Source organism: Rhea pennata, chromosome 1 (genome assembly GCF_028389875.1).
Source record: "Rhea pennata isolate bPtePen1 chromosome 1, bPtePen1.pri, whole genome shotgun sequence".
NCBI lineage: Eukaryota > Metazoa > Chordata > Aves > Rheiformes > Rheidae > Rhea > Rhea pennata.
In genome coordinates, this window is record NC_084663.1 from 88,180,970 (window position 1) to 88,201,266 (window position 20,297).

At 39.9% G+C, this 20,297-nt stretch overlaps 1 protein-coding gene across 2 annotated transcripts in view; it reads right to left on the reverse strand.

Moving 5' to 3' along the window:
• Positions 1-2,003: 2,003 nt before the first annotated feature.
• Positions 2,004-20,297, reverse strand: part of STXBP5L (syntaxin binding protein 5L) — a 195,663-nt gene continuing 177,369 nt past the window's right edge. For both annotated transcript variants that reach the window (XM_062571698.1, XM_062571688.1), the window contains 6 exons: positions 8,760-8,999; positions 7,467-7,827; positions 6,310-6,475; positions 3,656-3,767; positions 3,034-3,254; positions 2,004-2,045 (listed from right to left, as the gene is read on the reverse strand). In XM_062571698.1, coding sequence (XP_062427682.1) covers positions 2,004-2,045; positions 3,034-3,254; positions 3,656-3,767; positions 6,310-6,475; positions 7,467-7,827; positions 8,760-8,999 — 1,142 coding nt within the window. The remainder of the gene's footprint in view (positions 2,046-3,033; positions 3,255-3,655; positions 3,768-6,309; positions 6,476-7,466; positions 7,828-8,759; positions 9,000-20,297) is intronic.

Consider the following 20,297-nt stretch of genomic DNA (forward strand, 5'->3'; position numbering starts at 1 on the left):
CAAGTTTCTACCATCTTAGTTTTTTAGTTTCTACAATTATAGTGCAGTTTTTTTCCATGACAGAGAAGCTTGTCACGTTTCCAGTTGTTAGAGCTGTCAGAGCTATAATTTTGATATTGTCTGCAGAGAAATGTAAAAATTCTGTAAAGCATAGAATTCCTATTGTGCCACAATGTGAATTTACAGCTTAACACCTCAGATCTGTTCTGTCCCTTTACCTTGCACAGCTGGGCTGATGGTGAAGCCAGACTTCTTGAACCTGCAATGCTGTACGATTTCCTGGGCTCTATTTTATTAAAGGAAAACGAAAGCTTCGGGGGAAGCATCTTTGAGAAAGCTCATCCAGTATGATACAAACACCAGTGAAGTTAAGATCTCTTTAGGGGGGGGGGGCTGTCTGTCTGCATCAAAGTGTCAGTCAAGACTCCTTGAAGGGACAGAGGTTGTTTTTCTTCTCAGAATTTTTAATGCTACTTTTCCTCCTCCTCCTCGCTCTCCTTTTCTAATTTGAACTTGTACCCATGTACTTGAAAACAGGCCTTTGGTGCCCTGTTTCAAAGCTAATTGTGGAAAATTTTTCTAATTTCATACTTGGCCTCTGTGAAAATCAAGAGCTTGTAGGCTACTGTAACTACATCATACTCATGTGGAATAAGAGTCTGTTCACATAAATAGGTAGCAGGTGCTACTTACTGCTCTCTCCTGTATTTACAAGTTGGTGAGGTTTTTGCAGAGTTCACTGTAGAAACCATACAAGCCACTTTGAAGCAGAAGCAAATTACTTCTTTTAGCAATATGAACAGAAAATCTAATTGCCACACACCTGTGGTGTACGTGCCAGTTCAGTGGCATACGCAGAGGGTTGTTCTTCATGCTCCTCCCCAGGCCCGTCTTTTAGTCTTGCTGTAGTGATCTCTGTCCACCAGCTTTATGGGGGTTACCCTGCAGTTCCCTTAGCATAATTTCAACCTCCTGCTTAAGGAAAGTTCCTATTCTGCAAGATGCTGAGCCGCTATTTTGAGTGCAAATTGACAGGACTCTCCACCTCGTAGCACTATTTTCCATCTTGCCTCTGCTAAATTCAAAAGTGATTTCACAAGCTTGTCTTCTATTCCTACTACTGAGAAATAAGGCAACCAAGTGATACAGAAACTACTGGGATGAAAAATATCATAGCCCCCTTCAAGGACAACTGAGATGAATCTAGAGCACATTTTACAGATAAGGTAGTACAGATAAGGATGACATTTCATGTGCTCTGGATTGCAAATAAACTGTCTACTCTCATGTTTAAATGACATTTCAGTTAGTGCCTGCCTAGCTACTTGAAAAAGCTGTAATTCTGGGCACAGGATTTTGAAGTTATTTATTCTTCTCCTAGGAATTAAACAGCACTGATTTCAAGCAAGGTTTTTTCAAGGAAAATAAATAGCAGATAAGAAAATGCAGCTCAACTCATTTTTCTGTCGAGAACAGTAGCAAACATGCTTGAAATGTACTGGCTTTTTTTGTCATTTTAAAAATAAAGGTTTTTGCTGTTTAAGTTTTTTTTCTCAGAATAGAAATAAATCCTGTTTTTCTTCAGTCACAACATGCTTTCTTTTTCTTTTTTTTTAAGTTGTCAATTAGTCATGCAAGTTTTATAAGTGCATTAAAATTCTAGTTTGTACACAGTATTTTTAACCAGACACTCCCCACTCTGTTCATACCTACAGCTTCTGAAAACCTACATGCCACAGTGCTGGTTGAGTTCCATTTGGGGGAAAAAAAATTGGCTGTTGCATAAGCCAGGTGTTGGAGTAGGACCCACATGATTCTGGCTTCAGTCTTACAGTCTGTAAAATTTCTCCTCGTCTCTGACTGTGATGAATCCAATTGAGTAACAGGAAAACATCTTCTAGGAGAAAAATAGTTGTTTCTGGCCAGCGACTGTAGTTTTGGGAATGAATGGCAGTTCCCTGAACAGTGCTCTTAGTAAAGCAACAAGTAGATTCCTTAAACCTCTAAAACTGGTACCATTTTTTGTCCTTGTATTTCAGCATCACCTATAGAAATAGGAAACAAACAAACAAAGGGATATAAAACTGCCCTGCATATGGTAAAGTGGTTGATACAAGCCTACTACTCTAGTATCACAAATGACTTGGGTCAATTACCTGTCACAAACCTGGTAAGTAAAAAAGAAACATCAACATAATGCTTTACTGTGTTGCTAGGTCTTGATTCTGCTGAGATACTTTTAATTTCGTAATTGTTACATTTCTACAAAAAAAAGAAAAATACTTACCTGTTATTCCTGATCATTAAATGATTTTTCCTGAGGAACATTAATATACTTCTGTGCTTTTTAAGGAAGAGTGGGAAATAAGCTCCTATGGAGCACAGTAGATATGCCCTGAATACATAAACTTTTTCCATATTTTAGGGCAAGATCCTATTGAGTATTTTCACCTCACCCTTACAACAGCCCAGGAAAGGCAAAGGTCTTGTCTAGAGATGAGACACAAGTTAAACCATCTGTATAGATAGATGAAAAATGTGCATTATGGGAAGTATTCTTTATTGTTGGTTTATTTTTAGAGAAAATCACTTCAGTTGGTTCCTAACCTTAACACCATGAGATGGAAGAGCATTCTGTTGCCATCTATAAGCACAGATGCTGTCTGTGCTAGCCAGCCTATTCTACACAACTGTACCTCAGTGTTGTACCTAGGCATTTTATGCCCTACTGCATTGATCTACTGTAACAAGTGGCTTTAAAAAAAAAAATTCACGGCGCATTAGTGACAAAAGATGAGAAGTGCTGCATTCTAAATTCAGACGCTAACAGTGGATACTCATCTGTGAAAACAGGAGAGGCCAGCATTAACGCTGGGCATTCCCATTATGTAGGTTAGGGGCAGGAGAAGTGTTGTATAAGTGAAAGCAAGTACACCTAAAATGAGATGACTGACTGAGTGGGGAGAACAGCATTTGAATTTCCTGAAGGTAAGCGTGTTCCTAGTTCTGGCGGTGTGTTGCCTGGACCCCTACCTCGTGTGCATGCTTGGAAAATGCCTCTGCGCTGGCCATCATGCTCGCAGTCCTTTCATCCAGTTCTCCCAGCTTCTGTCCTCTCTCATCAAGGGCAATGCGTGCACGTGTCAAGTCCCCAATAACTCCTCCTGCAGCGCCCCTCACACCTTCGATTCCCCCTGATCCGGGGATGTGCTGAGCAAGACTGCGAGAGGCTTTTCCGGCTGTGGCCTCACCAACTGCAAAGAAGAAGCAGACAGAAGGGAATGAGCGCTCTGCCCTGGCTCTGTCAGTGCCTCAGTCCTTTGAGCACCAGCCTTGCAGCGGTGATGCTGTTTGATGTGCAGCTGGCACACGTGGAGGACTTGGCTCTCTGGCAAGGGAGGACACTAGGTGCCTTGGCAATTGCACTGCAACAGAGTAGTCAGCAACAGTCATGGACCCCCTACTCAGCTGCTCAAAAAATTCTGCTGAGGAAAGGGAAACAAACACACACACACAGATAAGGACCCTCCCCTTTCTTCATGCTGTCAGCTTTATTTTTTCCATCAATGATATAAATCTTGTATACCTTGCCAGTCCTAGCTGACAAGGGCAGGGGATCCCATGTGTTAATTTCTGCAAAAGAAGCAGCACTTACAAAGCTCCTCTCTGTCAAAAGCCTGTCCACTTCCTCCAAAAAGTCCTTTGAGAAAGCCTCTGTTTTGGGCTTCTGGTGTTTCCACAGGCGTAAACAAATCCCCAAGCATGTCCTAGTAGAGTCAGATACAAGTACACATGAAAAAAAAAAAAATCAGTGCGGTGAAAGGGGTTATAGGGGTTTTCTTCATTTGGATTAGGTGAAAGACCCAAACACATTGGATCTAATCAATTACTTACATCGCTGTTGAATGAAGAGCAGTAACATTTGTGACTATGTGGGCTAACCAGATTCACTTATGCTTTTATAGGAACTAGGTTTGTCACTGCCTAGGCTCACATTCATTAATACAGAGAAAACATTTTATAAGCAACACACAAAGCAAAAATAGTGATAACTTTTTTTTTTTTTTTTTTTTTTTTTGATTAGGAACAGCAGTGGCAATACTGTAATTGAATAAGCAATTTGTTGTGAATTATGTGTTTTGCTGTGGTGCTTATCCAGGCAAGCAAGGCAATCACTCTTTGCACTTTGTATTGTATCTGAGTTCAGTGCTTTCTAACAGTTCATTGTGTCTCCCCTTCCCCCCCAATAAAACCAAACCCTCTCTGCCTTTCTTTGCACTGCTCTTGTGCATTTTGGCAATGCCATCAGTAATAAGCCTGTCTGAAGGTTTTGTCATGATGCCACAGGTTTTGGAGTAGTCCAACCACATTTGAGGCAAACAAATCTCAGGCTCAGCTTTATTTGCAAGGGTATTTGGAAAGTGAGCGCTTCAGAGTAAAACTGATAAACAAGCATGGAGCCCCATTAGCGTGTGAACTCAATGAGGCTGTGCTATGAGGACAGTTGCTGAGTCCCTGGTGCTCAGCTCTGTGTTTGCTCAGCCAAGCCTTGGTAGGCAGATGCAGTTTTTGTGCTGCAAGGAGCATGAGGCTCCCAAGAAGCCAAGCGCCTCGGACAGAGCCATGACTCGCGTACTGCTCCTTTGCACAGTCACCTGCTCTAGGGAGAAAAATTAGTGCAGTGCTTTGAGCACAGCTAGACCTTCTCAGGCAGCCTGGCTTATTTCGCTAGGTAGCAAGTGTTACTGGGTCAGCTGCTTTTTTTTGTACAGGGATAATGCCTGTGCAAGCCACTATCACTAGCCTCTGCGTTAAACCCAGATGTGAGTAGCCACAGCATGGCAGTACAGAAAAGTCAGGGCTGTGGGTCCCTTCTGTTGTATAACTATTAAGGTTAATAATATAAAATATGTAGCTCATAAGAGCTGCTAGCTATCGGTCCATCATCCAAGATGCATTGATCAGCCCTTTTGATAAATTTGTTTCCCTGCAAAATAATCTCCTTTCCAATGCACATAAGCTTGCCTCTAATGCTCAGTCCTCTCAGTGATTCTTCAGTCTTGAAACCGACAATGCTGTGATGTGATTCGAGTTGCTCAGCACATGCTATTCCCCAGGGCATAGTGAGTACTGGCAGGACCATTTTTTTTCCTATCCTAGTTCACTGCTAATTATATAACCTAGAACTTATTCCTCTCTCTTTTCTTTTATTACTCATGTGTCTCCCTGTAACCTCTTACAATTCCTGCTTTTCAGTAAATGATATTTTAATTTCCATAATATATATATATGTGTGTGTGTGTGTGTGTGTGTGTGTGTGTGTAAATAAAGTAAAGCCCTTTTGTGCAAAATAAATGATTTTAATTAGACCATCTCCATAGCTACTGTATTTTAATGTACAACAGGAGATGCTCTGCTCATGTGGAAAAATGGGTGGGTGGGCGGGAAGGGGCTGTACCAATTACAGGAGTGAAAACAACAGTAAATAATTAAAAACATATCTAAATTAAGCTTATTTTTTGATACTAAATGTACCAGCTTCTGCTGTGCTCCCACCTGTCTACTGCATGCTCCATGTCTAAAGATATTTTTAGGTAAAATAAGAAATGATAAAATATGGGAAAGAATTCCTATCATCTGCACTAAGGCAGTTTCTGTGTGGCTGGATACTTGCTGGTAGCAACTGCTGTAGGTATGAATTTGTAACTTTCCCTTCAGTCATTTTTAAACTGTAGGTCTTTGGTATAGCAGAACTCTTAAGAGAAGCAGGCTGTGGAGAGTCCCATTTGGGTTCATATCAGGCTGCGCAGTGAGCTAGCAGAGACTGCAATTAGGGGAGGGCAGGCTGTGGCCTCAGGACAACCACTAGGTCATAGAAGTTGGTGTGAGGTGACAGTGCCATGAACAGCAGCCCAAGAGCAGTTGAGCTGCTCACCTCTATTCTGCCTCTGTAGTGTGATGCAGACAGGGCAGACACAAAGGCATATGTCTGTCCTGCTCCTGCAGCAAAGATTTCACTTAAAATACTAACAACAGAAACGTCTATTATTTTTTTCAAATATGTGTGCTTGCTATTTAACATCAAGTTATCATCTCTGGTAATGCTAATATTTTTTTTAACCATTTCAAAACTTCTCTTTCAAGTTCAAATGATAGACTGGTATGAAATGTTGCTCTGAGAACTCTACCAGTAAATGTGTGCCTCTCCAGATAACCTGGTAATTTGCAGATGCTGAGATCATGGGTCAAGCCACTGGCTCTCCCACACAAACATACAGGCAGACAAATATCTAAGGGAAGCAGTCCTACCTGTAGGTTGTCACACATCTCCTGGCTGTATGTCAGGCGCTGGATCTCTGTGGGAGAGCTGAGGTACAAAGCTTGCCCTTCGTTAGTGAAACAAAAGGTCCGCGCTATCCTCATATCTGTTACAGGCAAATAGTTGACGTCCAGCAGTGGGCGAAGGCTGGGCAAGCTGCAGAGAAGTAGATACCTGTGTTAGTCACCAAATGTCACACTTGTTATAGCTAGTCTATGGCTCCACTTCAGACACGTCAGTTGATGGTGTTCATAACTGGAATAGTCAAAGTGCAGTTGGGGAGGGGGGAATTTCTGCCATAAACACAGCACCTTTCGTTCATACTTTTTTTTCCTGCATGGAGATGTTTCAGCTGCCTTGCTTCAGTGATCCTGAAGCTTCTACTGCTTTATGGATTTGTGACAGGACTGAAACACAGCGTGGCTTGTGCCACATGGCTGGGTCAGGGGCTTGCCAGGGTCCATTGCTGGGGTAAAGACTGTCCCCAGCTACCACGTGGGCAGGCATGGGAGAGGGTGTGAGACGGCACTGCTCGCACCCCGTGTGGAAAATTTCCTGTTTCCCCTTTGCTGTGCTCCAGCTTGTCCTTCACCTCATTAGCTGCAGAAGAGGACAGCAGTTTCCAAATTTTGTCTGACCTGGCAAGGGGACAGTGGGGGATGATGAGGAGCTACAAGGATACTGTTCAGTAAGCACAATGGTGGCAACTGCGAGGAAGTGAAACGAGGTATCCTGAGTGGAAAATACTCTCAATGATAAGAGGGGGGCTTGCTACAGCCCACTGGATAAGCAGTACCTCTATACATGAGCTTTCTATACTTTCTATCCTTGATGTACTGTAACTGAGCAAAATTATCACAGGATTCTTTTGCAATAATTAAAAAATCATCGGCAATCACTTTTAAACACGAGAAAGTTCCTATGAACTCCCCATGAAGGGACTGACCATGGAAAAGGTGGAGGAATGGGCAAGGCAGCTCCCAGTGGAATATTTAATTGCATATTAGACATGCACTAACTGCAGCCACAAGGGAGTTAATACAGAGCATCAACCACTGTAAACATGTCACAGCAAGTGCAAGTGGGAAGTGACAACACTGTACCACTTCTTCATTTAGTTTTGCCATAAGATTAGTTAGATAAATACCTCAGTGTCATGATGTGCCCGTTGGCACAAAAGCAAGCCAGACAGACGCTGTTACAGAGGGTGACCACATCTGCTCGCAATAAAAAGGATGTTTCGGTGATGTTGTGGACATAAAGACATGTTTGGGAGGGCAATGAGAAGACTTTAGCTTGTTTTTCTGAACAAATGACTGCAAACTGATGATCACCCATATCCTGGGAGGAAGAAGGGGAATGCATGACAAGTTTCCTTTTTCTTGTTTTTTCACTATCATCAGCACTGTTTGGGTCGCGCCACACTTCATACGGTGGATGTGTCAGAGTCCCCATGCAGTCCAAGCACGCAAAGGTCAGCACGGCTCCTTTCAATGTCAGAACTGTGCCTGCAAAGTATAATTTCCTCTCACTGGCACTGGCATTAAAATAAAACTGGTTGTCAGTTCTATGAACACACAAAGCATAGCTGACGTTCAGGTTTGCCTTCTGTAAACACAGTAGACATTAATCTAGCTCAGGTTGGAGGTCTTTCTTGCTCAGTTCTTTGTGACCACAGAGGAGGGTGAACAAATACGCTGCAGTTACTGAAAACATCTGAGGCAGCCTGTATCAAACACTGTATATAATATATGCTATTGAATACCATAAAAGTAGGCTGTTTTTATCACTACATTATAGTAGTACAACACTGATTCCCTTGTTAGTCACGTGACCTTCCAGGGTTGTTACTTTAAACAAACTCGGGGGCTCTCTAGCAGTCTCCCTGATGAGATTCACTCCTATGTATTCTCTGATTTTTGTCATTATTTTCCTTCAACCATACTAAACATATACTTCCTCCCCTCAGAGCTGCCCTCTCTTTGCCCTCTATTCTTTCTACTCTACCATCTGTCACTCACTCAGCCAAGAATCACTCCCGGTAAATCAACCTGCCAACATTTTTGTTGCCTTTTCTGAGCTCCCTTCTGTTTCTCTGTAGCTTCCTGATAGCAAGAGAGCCAAACTGTTCACAGCAATGCAGACAGGCTCACGTCAGAGCTGTGCACAGAACTGTAATTACCCAATCTGAAGCAACTCAGCCAATTTCCATATCCTTGCAAGAAATGTATGTAACTTTGCCCAAGGTCTGCGGTAATCTTCAGGACTAACACAACCAAAGTGTCTCAGTTCTTGAAGTTACAGGTCTCTCATGAGTATCTCAATGTAATGAGTTACCATCGTTTGATAATTTATTGAGAATTTTTTGCCAAAAAGGCCATACAAAATCATACAGTTATTTCTGCTGTTGTATCAAGATAGTAAGTAGATGTACTCTTACCACTTGGTGAGACCATGACTGGCTCTGTCTGCCGTAATTCATCACTAGCAGGCAGATTAAGAGAGAGGATTAAGACCATACCAAGGCCTGTTCCAACCCAGAGACAGGGGGAGACAGCAGAGTCATTCTTCCGAGCGAAGGACTCCATGAAGTACAAAGCTGTAATTGCTTCCTTGGAGTCCCTGTCGATACTGGACACGCTGGAGCTTCGGGAACGGCTGAAAGAGTTTTCCCGGTTTTCTGCATAAATAAATACAATCAAAAAGGTATAAGCCAGCAATCCTAGAACAGATATAAGCCTTCAGCAAATATGGTAGAATACTGTATTTCCTATACTGAGTTCTTACAACCTGGGCAAACATCCTGATGCTAGCATGACACCACTTTCTTGCCAGTATATAAATAAGTGTGGAAAATGCTGGCAGACCTCATCAGATAGCTCTGCATTAGAAATAGCTGCTTATTACAGAGATTAGCATAGCCTAATTAGAATTTACAACAGCCTTAGCTCAAAGGACTTGTTCTAAATAGCATGAAATAATTTTAGGCCCATATGTTACCAGTGCATTTAAAATTAATCCGTGTATCTCATTGCTGCAGGACACGAAGGGAAGGAGTCATTACCAGCTTCAGAATGTGTCCTTTGCCCTGCTGCTGTTTCCATTGCTGGGGATTAGTAGCACTGCGTTCACAGCCGTCATTTATTGTCAGCCTATTAATAACTAACTGCTCTCTAGGGTAAGGACACCCATTGCTAAAATGGATCCCAGACTCAGAAATGTCGCAGAGTGCAAATCAGCTCTGGCTTCCCAGGTACTGAAATGAGATGCTTGCTTTGCCTCTTTGGCAACAGCTGCACAGCGAGCCTCCACTCACAGGTCATCTTTTTCCCTGTGCTTTAGCAGGCATCACTGTGTGTCAAGCTGAGAACAGAGCTCTATTGTCCTCACTGCAAATGCATGTCTACAGAGAAATGATGATGAGCATGGCCTGACTGCTGCAGGCTTCAAGGTTCTCCTCACTCAGCCTTGCCTTGTGTCCAGAAAAACAAATGCTGTGCAAGGGTGCTCCTGCCATTACCAAGAAGTGTAAGTAAGTGGCAGCAAGGGAGGCCAAAAAATTACTAAATAGTCAAGGAGCCAGAGGGAAAGGAGTTAGAGTGGCTGTTACCATAGCCTTTGCAAAACAATTTGTGCTAGTGCTAATGTCTAACAACCTGGAGCTATAGGCTGCTCTAGACCATTTGAAAGCTCCCATGCTCTTCCACGACATAAACATCAAGAGGGCCAGGAGGCTCTGAAGATGGAGGAATATTTGAAGCTACTGCACCTGAGATACTGTTTCTGATCCTATCACTACTCAGTAGATCTGTGTCTGATAAAGAAATTATCCTTCTTATACCTCAGAGAAAAGAGCTGTCTCTTCAGAGCCACAGAAACAACTAAGATGAATGCTTCCTGTCATGGATGAAGAATAAAATTAGAAAAGGACTCTGTAATACTAAAACTTAAACTGGACTAAATCTGTTATTATATTATATTGTGTCCTGCTCTCCACTAGAAACGGCACACTGACTTTCTTCCTTGAACAATATGCTTCAGCGTTACATTCCCTTACCAAGATGACTCCACAGTAGCCGCCAAAATTATCCTCTTCAGAGAAACTACCTGGGAATGACTGGAGAGAACCACAGCAGAACATTACTACAACCACAGCAGCCCTTTCCTACATATGCCACCTTAAAAACTGGCATACAGGGCTGGGGGGCTCATTGTCATTCTGCTTGTTCATACTGGTACAGCTTCTCTTCTTCAACTTGTCAAACAGACGCTTCACAGGGTAGTGTTCCCTGGCACTTTAGTCCCTCTCTAATGGAGGAGAAACTTATATCCAGTTGCATTTCCAAGGATTGGGTTCTCCTCACCCTGTATCACCTTTATGTGGGCATTATTGCTGCTGTCCAGTTCTGGCTCGGTACTGCTAAATGTAGCTGCATTAAAATGGGATTGTTTATTCCTGTGCAAACACACCTTCTAATCCCTTGAGAATTAGTGTCTCCCATAGCCTCAAGCTATTAGTACTTCTCCTGCTGTGGAGTGGTTGGCCCAGCTCCTTCCTGAGCACTGTGACAGCTGCTGGACAAAGGAGAGGTGGGCAGTAATTTCAAAGCAGAGATTTTCAGGACCCCATGCATTTTTTGTTCGAAGAGTATCTAATTTTTAAAATAGATTATTATATAATCCATTTTGTCTTTATATATAAAGGTATATTACAATCAGAGTCACATTAAATTCAGATATAGTGGTGCTCAAACTGAGAACAATCTTGAAAGGACAAATGCATCTGCTCAGTTAGCGTAGGTGACATACAGGGAACTTAAAATATATGATGTGCCATTTTGCATGTGTCATCAAGCTTTTTCCCCTCCCTTAAATAACAAGAAATGTTCCTCACTCCTGTGCAGTACAATTAACTAATACCTCCTAGCAGAAGTGACATTAACAGATATAATCTTTGGGACACTTTTGGGAACATACTGTGCCATTTTCTATTAAATAGACTCATCAAACTGAAATTCAAAAGACCAGCATGACACATATCTCAAACTTTGATGTCATTAAACATATTTGAACAGGAAAGCAAAACCTATGAAAGGTCACAGTCACTATGAGAGTTTATTGGCTAATTTAAAACAAAGTAAAAATCTCCCGTTCCTAGATTTTTGGGATAAAATTTAATTTTAGGACTATTCCCTGGGACTCCCTTCTCAAAATGATGACACCCCAAATTCTCTATTTAGAAACCACCCCATTATATTTGAGAGAAACATAAAAACATTGCTTGGGAAGCTGTAAAAACTTGTCAGCATCTTTTCTAGCATGATTTGTATCTTCTAAAAGGATGTCCCATCTGCTAAAAGCAGTTCCGTACAAACACTATCAGTCTGTAGTAATCCTTAACTCTATTGCCAAATCCTGAGCTTTCTCTTATATTTTCCTTCCGTTGCACGAGGGTGACTAGCAAGAATGTCAGTTAAAATGCATCTTTTTGCATGATTCTGAATCAGCACCACGACGACTTTCAAGTGCTTCCTGCGACCCACGGCCAAACAAAGTTTATTCGGTTTCTCTGCTTCAGTCAGGCTGTTGCTGCTCCTAGAATCTGGAGTCCCTGCAGATACAGAAGTTTCTCCCCTGGAAGCCCCTGGGAACCTTCCTATCGTCCACGGAAGCCCTCTTGCACAGTGCACCCCGGTCCCTGAGTTTGCTGGGCAGGTCACTTTTATCCCTTCTACTTCTAGGGGTCCTTTCCCTCCTAAAAGGCGAGACTGCCAAGCCTCTGCAAGACTGTGTCTCTTCACCACTTTACCACAGAAGGGACAACCTTTAACTCCAGCAGCATTCCCATTTGCCTGCAGAGTTTAATGATTCTATATTTTCCCCCAAATTTCCACTGCATCACGAGATGGGATTTTTGGTTATTGTTATTTATTTATTTATTTTTAACATGAAATTCTTCATTAAAAACTTTTATTTTAGCTCCTACATTTGAGTTCCTAAATTGGGGAAATCCCCAAGACCTACTACATGGAATTATTTCATTAACCTGGGCAGAAACCATGTTTTTCTTTTATAATACCTTTATTTATTTATTTATTCATTTAGTATTTATTTACTTGCTCTTCTCCAAAAGAGAATCTGGCTGTCTCTACAGCCCTTCGGTCTGATTTCTGCCTATACTTTTCCTCTAGAGGTCAGTTCTCATGTCTCATATGGATGGGCTAGTTAAAAAAACAGACCGTGACACTGTTTTCAAAGTTGTTACTTTAAATCTCATCATGGTGTCTGTGTCAACTAACTTGCCAAGTATATCAAGATATGGGATCAGCTTATTGTGTAATTTCTCACAATCAACATTAGATTATACTTTTCAAGACTTTTCAAACTAGTTCTGCTTTCTTCAAGATGTTCGAACTCACAGTGTGGGTTAGTGAGATGCAGACGGACACTCGAGAATCAACTTCCTTCACAACACTAGACTGACTATTAAATTCCAGTTGTAAGCAATAGCCTGCAAGCTGAATGCTTCTGATAAAAACAAATTGAAAGAAAAAAAAGAGAAAAACCTCTAACTTGCTACCCACCTCACTCACTGACAGAAACAGACAGGACACTTCAACTCACATGCTAGGATAAAAACGAAGCCAGTGTTTTTAAGTAAGTCTTACCTTTGTTCATCCATGTGTGAGCAGTATAGTGACGCTCGTCGTGTGAGAATGTACTGATTCCGTGTAATTGCTGAAGCATTGCCCGTCTGGAAATGTAACCTACTGCCACAAAACCGCATGCATTGCAAAAGGACAAGAACAATTGAGCCAACCGTCATCATGACATTTATGTGAAAGCAGCCCTGAGCAGTTACCGTTCTAGCTGGTTCCTCGCCTGACAGAGCAGGCCCACTGCGCGGGTGTCTAGAAGAAGATTTAATTTAGAGTTCTAGGGTTTTCTGAGAATTTAAAATATAGTTCAAGCAAACAACTCCGTATTTTTCAATGGCCACCTTTACAGAGCACTGGCAGAGAATATTTTGTCTTTTATTTACTTTTTTATTTATTAATTCCCTTTTGTTTAGTGGGAGTAACACTGGAATTTCTGTACTTTCCTATGGAATTAAAAAAAGAGAGAGAAAATACTAAAGAAAATACTTAGGCTACTGGCTTGTGTATCTTCAGCTCTACTCTCAGCTTTAGCAAAAGCCTTACAAGGGGAACATATCCTCACATAAAATCTTTTCCATGAGATTATCATAGTGATTATGCTAAAATAATGGAGTAAAGACTAACACAGAAACATAAAGTCATTCTCTTTCTGAAGTTAGGTATCATGAAAGCAAAATTATCACTTTGTATGAAGAATGAAAGAAAACTACAGGGACAAAGAGGACCATTTCCACTGTAATGTTTACATTCATTCCTGGAGAGTTTTGCAATCAACTGTCAGTGTCCTGGATTCTCTTTGTAGGTTTTCTTATGGTTTTAAATTACTGAATAACTGATCTGCTTGCAAAATCTATATGAAATTTCACATTTTGTAATATGAAAATCAGTATATTCTGGAAACAAAACTAAATGGTTTATGCTCTCTTCATTTGGAAATTTCTGAAAGTTTCAATCCCAAATATCTGACCTAACAGAAGCTAATGAAAACATTAAAACATTTACCAGTCTAAGTATCACCACCTTAAAAATCTTAAGAGAAATTTGTCACTTTTTAAATATGCAAATTGTTATTGATTCAGGAAATCATGCAAAGCTCTGAATGCCAGTGTAAACATACAGTAAAGGAATTACACTTCAAACATGACTTTGCACGCTGTAACATCATACGGACATAAACAGACACTGAATCGTACTAGTGACGGCAATGCTTCAGCAACACAGAGGAGAAAGGGGCAGGAAGTAACACTGCAGGGTTTTCATACATTTAAGAACACTGCACGTTTATTTGGCTGAAAACACCTTCAAACACATTTTAATAGCGCCACTCTAAAGCTGCATTCCACATTAAAGCAACTCATTAGAAAGCAGCAGAAGTTGTTTTAAGTGCAAATGCTGCACTAATAATTTGGAATTTTACTATGAATTATTTCCTACTAGATCACATCAAACCAATTTCCCTAAAATTAAAAAGAATGTGAATGTATTGCTTGCAAAGCATTCAAATCAGGATGGCTGTGTTTGCTTACACAGACCTCACACCTGTGGGACATTTGGCCTTGCTGGAAAATCTCTGGAATAGATTATCCTGCTGTTGCATAGTTATAGCAGTGTAACTCTAAAAGCTTTACAGAATTATACTGACATAAGACTGATGTGAATGATAACAAATAAAGCCCTGAAAGAGAAAACAGATTCAGGTCACCAGACTTGGATCTTTATGTTGATATTTCCAGAATATGGAAAAGTTCAGGCTTAGGTTTTGCTTCAGCATGTTTTAAAAACAGGTACAGCCAGACTAGTTTTTCATATTAAGAATAAGGTAGAAATAGCACTTTTATAGCAAGATGAAAATGTTAGAGATCTTTACAGTAGGTAATCTGTACCAATTTTCCATAATCAATTGTATGAATCACTTGCCTGTACTTTCACAAGCAAAGTATCTTCACATTCAGATCACTAAGATCTCAATTTCAATACAGATTATAAATTTGGATTTGTGTTTTTAGTCAAAGATACCAGAAATCTCTAGAATTTAAATCTAAATCTAGAACCCATTCTGACTGAAGCATCTTCACAACACTCATGGTTTGGAAAAGAATAATTTGTGTAACTTTCATAGGTGGAAGTGCCCAAGGGTAAGGAGGAGACAAAGGACATAATAGAAAAAAAGCCTTAGGTTCATTCAGTAGAGGAGTCAAAATAGCTACTGTCATAACGAAGCAAGTGAAAACATTTTTAAAGGATTTTTTTCAGTTTTCTGCTTGCTTATATGAGTACAGTGTAACTCTACTGTAATTATGAAGTGTTTTATTTTGAAGTAAACATTTGGAATGGCTTTTATCATGCAATTTGAGCTATCTAAAATTATTCATATGTTCTTCCCTAGCTCTGTATATATAACAGCCTAGAATCTATTCCATTTTGTCACAGAAGTATCAGAAACAACTTAATAGTGTGTTCCACTTCAAAAAAAATCAGATATAGAAAAATAATTTATGTTGGTCAGAAGTGATTGCTAACAAGCACAAAAACCAAGTATGTAGTGCAAAATGCACCTTCCAAATTCAACACCTTTAGAATACAGTGTGAAATTAGTTTAACTTGGAATCAAGTCACCATTAACATTAAAACTGAGTAGACATTCAGTAGCTGTAAGAAGAGTAAAATTTTTGTTTAGCTGGTTGTTTTAAATAATAAGGAAAATATGTAGCTTCCTATAAGAAAAGAAGTGAATTCTATTATCCAACAGGTACCTCACGGAAACACCTCACGTGCCTTCAAACAAGGCTCTTGCCCCTTTCTTCCTTGGACTTTCCTAGCCACTAGATGCCTTCATTTCTCAGTCATTCTCATTTCTCAGATTACCACCACCCCACACTGCTTCTTCCAAGGATGTGGACATCTAAAATTCTCCTGTGGCCAGATTTAGGCAGACACACACTTAAACTCTACTCAAATCTCTGAAGGAAGGTAGTGGTTAGATCTGATGAAGATTATGATTATGATTAAGATTAAATGATGACAGCTGGCTGGTTATGATGCTCAGCTGTGAGGGCAAGCCTAAGGCTTCTGACCCTTCTGGTCCCATTTTTTATTTGTTGAGGACCTAATATAAAATGTCAACATGTGGAGAGCTACACTTGAACACCATCCACAGGGTCTAGAAACTGGTCTCCCCTTTGCCATAACAACCTACTTTTTATGCAGGTCCTCTAACCACCAGACTTCTTGGGTAAGTGGCATGCCCCATCCATTTGGTTAGGACATTCATTATGTTAGGCAGCCTACCTAGCCCCCAAGCCTGCATCCTAAAGTGATAGACTGAGGTAGGTGGGCTGGATTGTGCCCTTACTCCCAGGACTAGCTGCTGTTGGTTGTGATTTGGTACAGCACAGGCAGAGTGGGTTTTGTCCCTTGCTCACTTCTAGAATCTTTCTACATCTCTTTTCTAAGAGGAAGCAGGAAAAGAGCCTTAAAAAAAATTATCAGAAAACAAGCAGAAACACTCTCATCTCCTCCATAACTAAAAAGGAATGTACCATTACAGACAAGCCATTCCTGGAAACAATTATATTACCTCTTGAATAATTTGTGGAGCTTATAGTTTAGTGCCCAAATGGAGTACTTTGAAATGGATATGAAAATCTTATAGAAAACACTAGAACATCATTCCCTGGAACACTTACTCTTTTGGTGCCACATTTTTTATTTCAGCTCTGCAGGATTGGCTTTTAATATATCTTTGAGTTTGCAGTGCTGGGGGGGGGGCAGAAGTGATGTGATTCTGCTAAGTATTGGGGAAAAAAATCACCCCAACTTTCTTAATAACTTTCCTCTGCACAACCTTTTGTCTGCCCCTCTTCACAGACAAGAAATACAGTTGTGAGAAGCTGAGCAGCTAGCAGAGACTGTAGCTTATCACAGAGTCTATAAGCTATCTCCTACTATGCTATTCCTATTTTTACTCATTACAACTATGTAAACTCAAATGCTTCTAAAATTGAAATGATTCTCAAGTAGAAGCAATACCCTAATAAATCACTCACTGAGAAATAAAGACAGAAATCTAAAGTCAAGGGCTTTTATATCTGTTGTGAAAGGCTACCTAGCAAAACCCCTTGCCTACTGATGGGTGGTTCCCTGAGTTCTGTAATGTCCTCAGTTGATCTGGCAAGTGTCAGTTTGCCCGGCTAGTTGGGAAAAAAAGTCCATCAGAAATCATTTATTGTAGATTATCAAGAGGCACAACACAGGGAATGCAGTGGAGAATAAAAGCTGTTCTGAAAACCTGCTGGAGATGCAGTAACCTCCTCAGAGAGTCCATTTCTGCACGTAACTCTCCCTATGGTTAGAGTGGTTCCCTCACTGTCTCCCTTAGGTTGTCATTCTGCTGTAGTAATCTACAGCTGTTATTTCCTAGCCTTCTCTCAGCAGACATGAACAGCACTTTCTTTTCCTCTCTGCAGTACCCTGCCCTGTATTTGGAGAATATTGCACTTCCTTTTCAACATGTTTCTAGATCAAGCAATCAAGTTGTTTCAATCTTTCCTTAGAGGCCCAGTGGCCTCTAGAGTTCAAAGTGGCCTTTGAAGATGGTAGTTTCCATCTTCTAGACTATCATCAGTTGGTTAGCATCAACTGTGGGCTTCCGACTCAACAGACCCACGAAAAAGGGAAAAATGATAAAAAATAAAAGAAATTCTCCTCTTCTTGCTCTCTCCCAAAATGAGAACTAATGGCTCCATTCATTCATCCAGCCCCCCAAAATCCAGTGGAATATACATACAACACTACTACAAATAGCATAACAGTTTAGTCATAATTTACAAGAGAAAAAATGATGCAAAACTTATAGTAGTAATGGTAAGAAATACTGCAATGCACAGTGCAAGTCATCAGTTGATCTGGTTGCTCAGGTTGCAGACTTTCTTTAACATGAACACTCAAGTATTACATTTCTATGGCCTTAACTACAGCACACAGGAACTATGATAACAAACATTAGCACTTCTCTAGAGTTTCATCCATGAATTTATAGGCAAATACTGATTAAGGTGAAGAAAGATTCTGGAGCCTTATTACAGAAACAATAGTCCAAAGAAATGGGCAAACTTCAGAAAGTTATCTTAGAATTTGCTGAATCTAAAAAAACAAAACAAAAAACCTCAAAAAACTCATCATCCCCAAAACCTCAAAACCTAAACCAAAATCCAAAAAGAAGAAAAAACAGAAGCCCCTGCCAGGCCATATATGAAGCTTCTTATCATTTTTATCACTAAAACCCCTGAGTAAGAACAGAAGTTTAAAGTATATATCATAGATAGTTAGATAGTTCAGATACTATTCATCTCCAGAACATACTGGACAAAACCAGGCAAGAAACAAAGTAATTTATCCAAAGAACAATTTTAGTCATTCTATATGCAGATTCAAAAGAAATGCTTCAAGTGAAGGTATACTGGATCTATTAAAATGGAAATTGCATTTTACTTGCCGTAGAGTTTTAAACAAAGTCACCGAAGATAATGGCTACCAATCCCTCAGTGGTTGATTCTGCTAGCTCACACTGGCATTTCAATTCAAATACTCTGCATCAAATGTTGACTATGTATAATCAAATGAGTGAACCAAAAAAATGAATTTAAAGATCTTGCCCTTAGCATTCTTAGAAAATTGCAGTGTAACTCAAATCCCTGTTAAGATTCCTTGGTTGGAGACAATTATGTAGCACTAAGACCTAATGAACATGCCATGGGCCAGTTCATCTACATTGAAATTCTTGACCAGAGAGAGATCTCTGAAAATGGAGCTCTAATGAGTTTAATGAGTATGCAGTATTATTTCTTGGACTGAGGTGGACTGTGTAGGATCCGTGCAACAGCACAGAGGGCAAGCCAGTTAGGGCTGCACATTTTCCTCCCAGAAGCTAAACAAAAGGTTAATAGACTCCTTGTTTCAATGTTTCTGTGAAGACACTAGCAGACAAAACAAGAGAATAGCTGGAGCAGATGAAGAGGTGATCAGTGCAAATGGCTATAGCCTGCAAGGAGGTCCACTAAGTTTTGAGAAAAAATGAATTCCCTTTCCACAGGATAATATGGTGGGAAGGAATCTCTGTAAGGATCTCCTTGAATAGTATGTGTTCATGTACATTTTTACAGCACACCGTTAGCTTGATAATCAAAAATGTTGTCTATACCCTGTGTAAGAAGGCTTTATCTAAGAAATATAATTACTAACTCCTAAAGTCTTAGACCAGTCAAAAAGGACTAGAAGAAGTACAGAATTTGGAAGTTGTTCAGCAATGGAATTTGCTGTATTTATGGTTTTATTTTGAATGCACTTAAGTTCTTAAATTAGTGCAAGGAAGAAACAGTTTGATCAAAATGATGTGAATATAGGATTGCTTAGAATCAATAATATGCTATTGAGAACCTGTAAAATTTTCCTCCTACTTTTCCTGCTAAAGTTAGATATGGAGCATTCAGCAGCTCCAGAGTTAATCAGTGCAGCTATGACAATACTGCATTTATGAAAGATACTAAAGATACACACAAAAATCTGTAACATTTTAAATAGCATAAATGGTATTTGAGAAATGCTGTACTAATGTCCAGCAGCAAATATTGACAAAAATATAATCATAACAAGCTATTTAATCTAGATACTAGTCTCTTGGGAAAATAAATCAGCCTTTGAAACTGAAATAGCAGTAATTTTTAGCCTAGAATAAAATTAACTTGCATATGAAGACCTTGAGAGCCTTCTAACAAGTTTTCTATATCAGATGAGGATGCTTGGGAAAGATGTTTAAGCAATAACAATAAAGATTCAAGCAAAATCACTCTTACTCTGCTACTGTTGCTTGGTTTTTGAACTGTTCTTCAACGAATGTGGAATAAATGCCAGCATTTTATGAAGCTTAACAGTTTGCAGTATTGTGACTGGCAGAAAGAAAGACTGCTCCTCTCCATTTTCTTCCAAAGCTTGATCTATCTTGCAAAGACATTCTTCAAAATGTTTTTCTACCGAAGGAATCCTTTTACACATACAAAGAGATAAGAGTCAGCAAAACATCTTGAAGATCATCTAAAGGAATGAAGTAACATCTTGAAGTCAGAAGAATTTACTGTGTGAAGATTGCCTGAAAATAGACTTGAGGAAAGTACTGGAAATACAGATGCTGCTGTACTAAAAGATCAGATTTAAATAAATGGGTTTTGAAACCCAATGTGAGAGTAAAAGAGTGATTTATTATTCTAATATATATGCTATGGTTAGTCACCAAAGTGTACTATTTTTTAAATCAAATCAGTTAG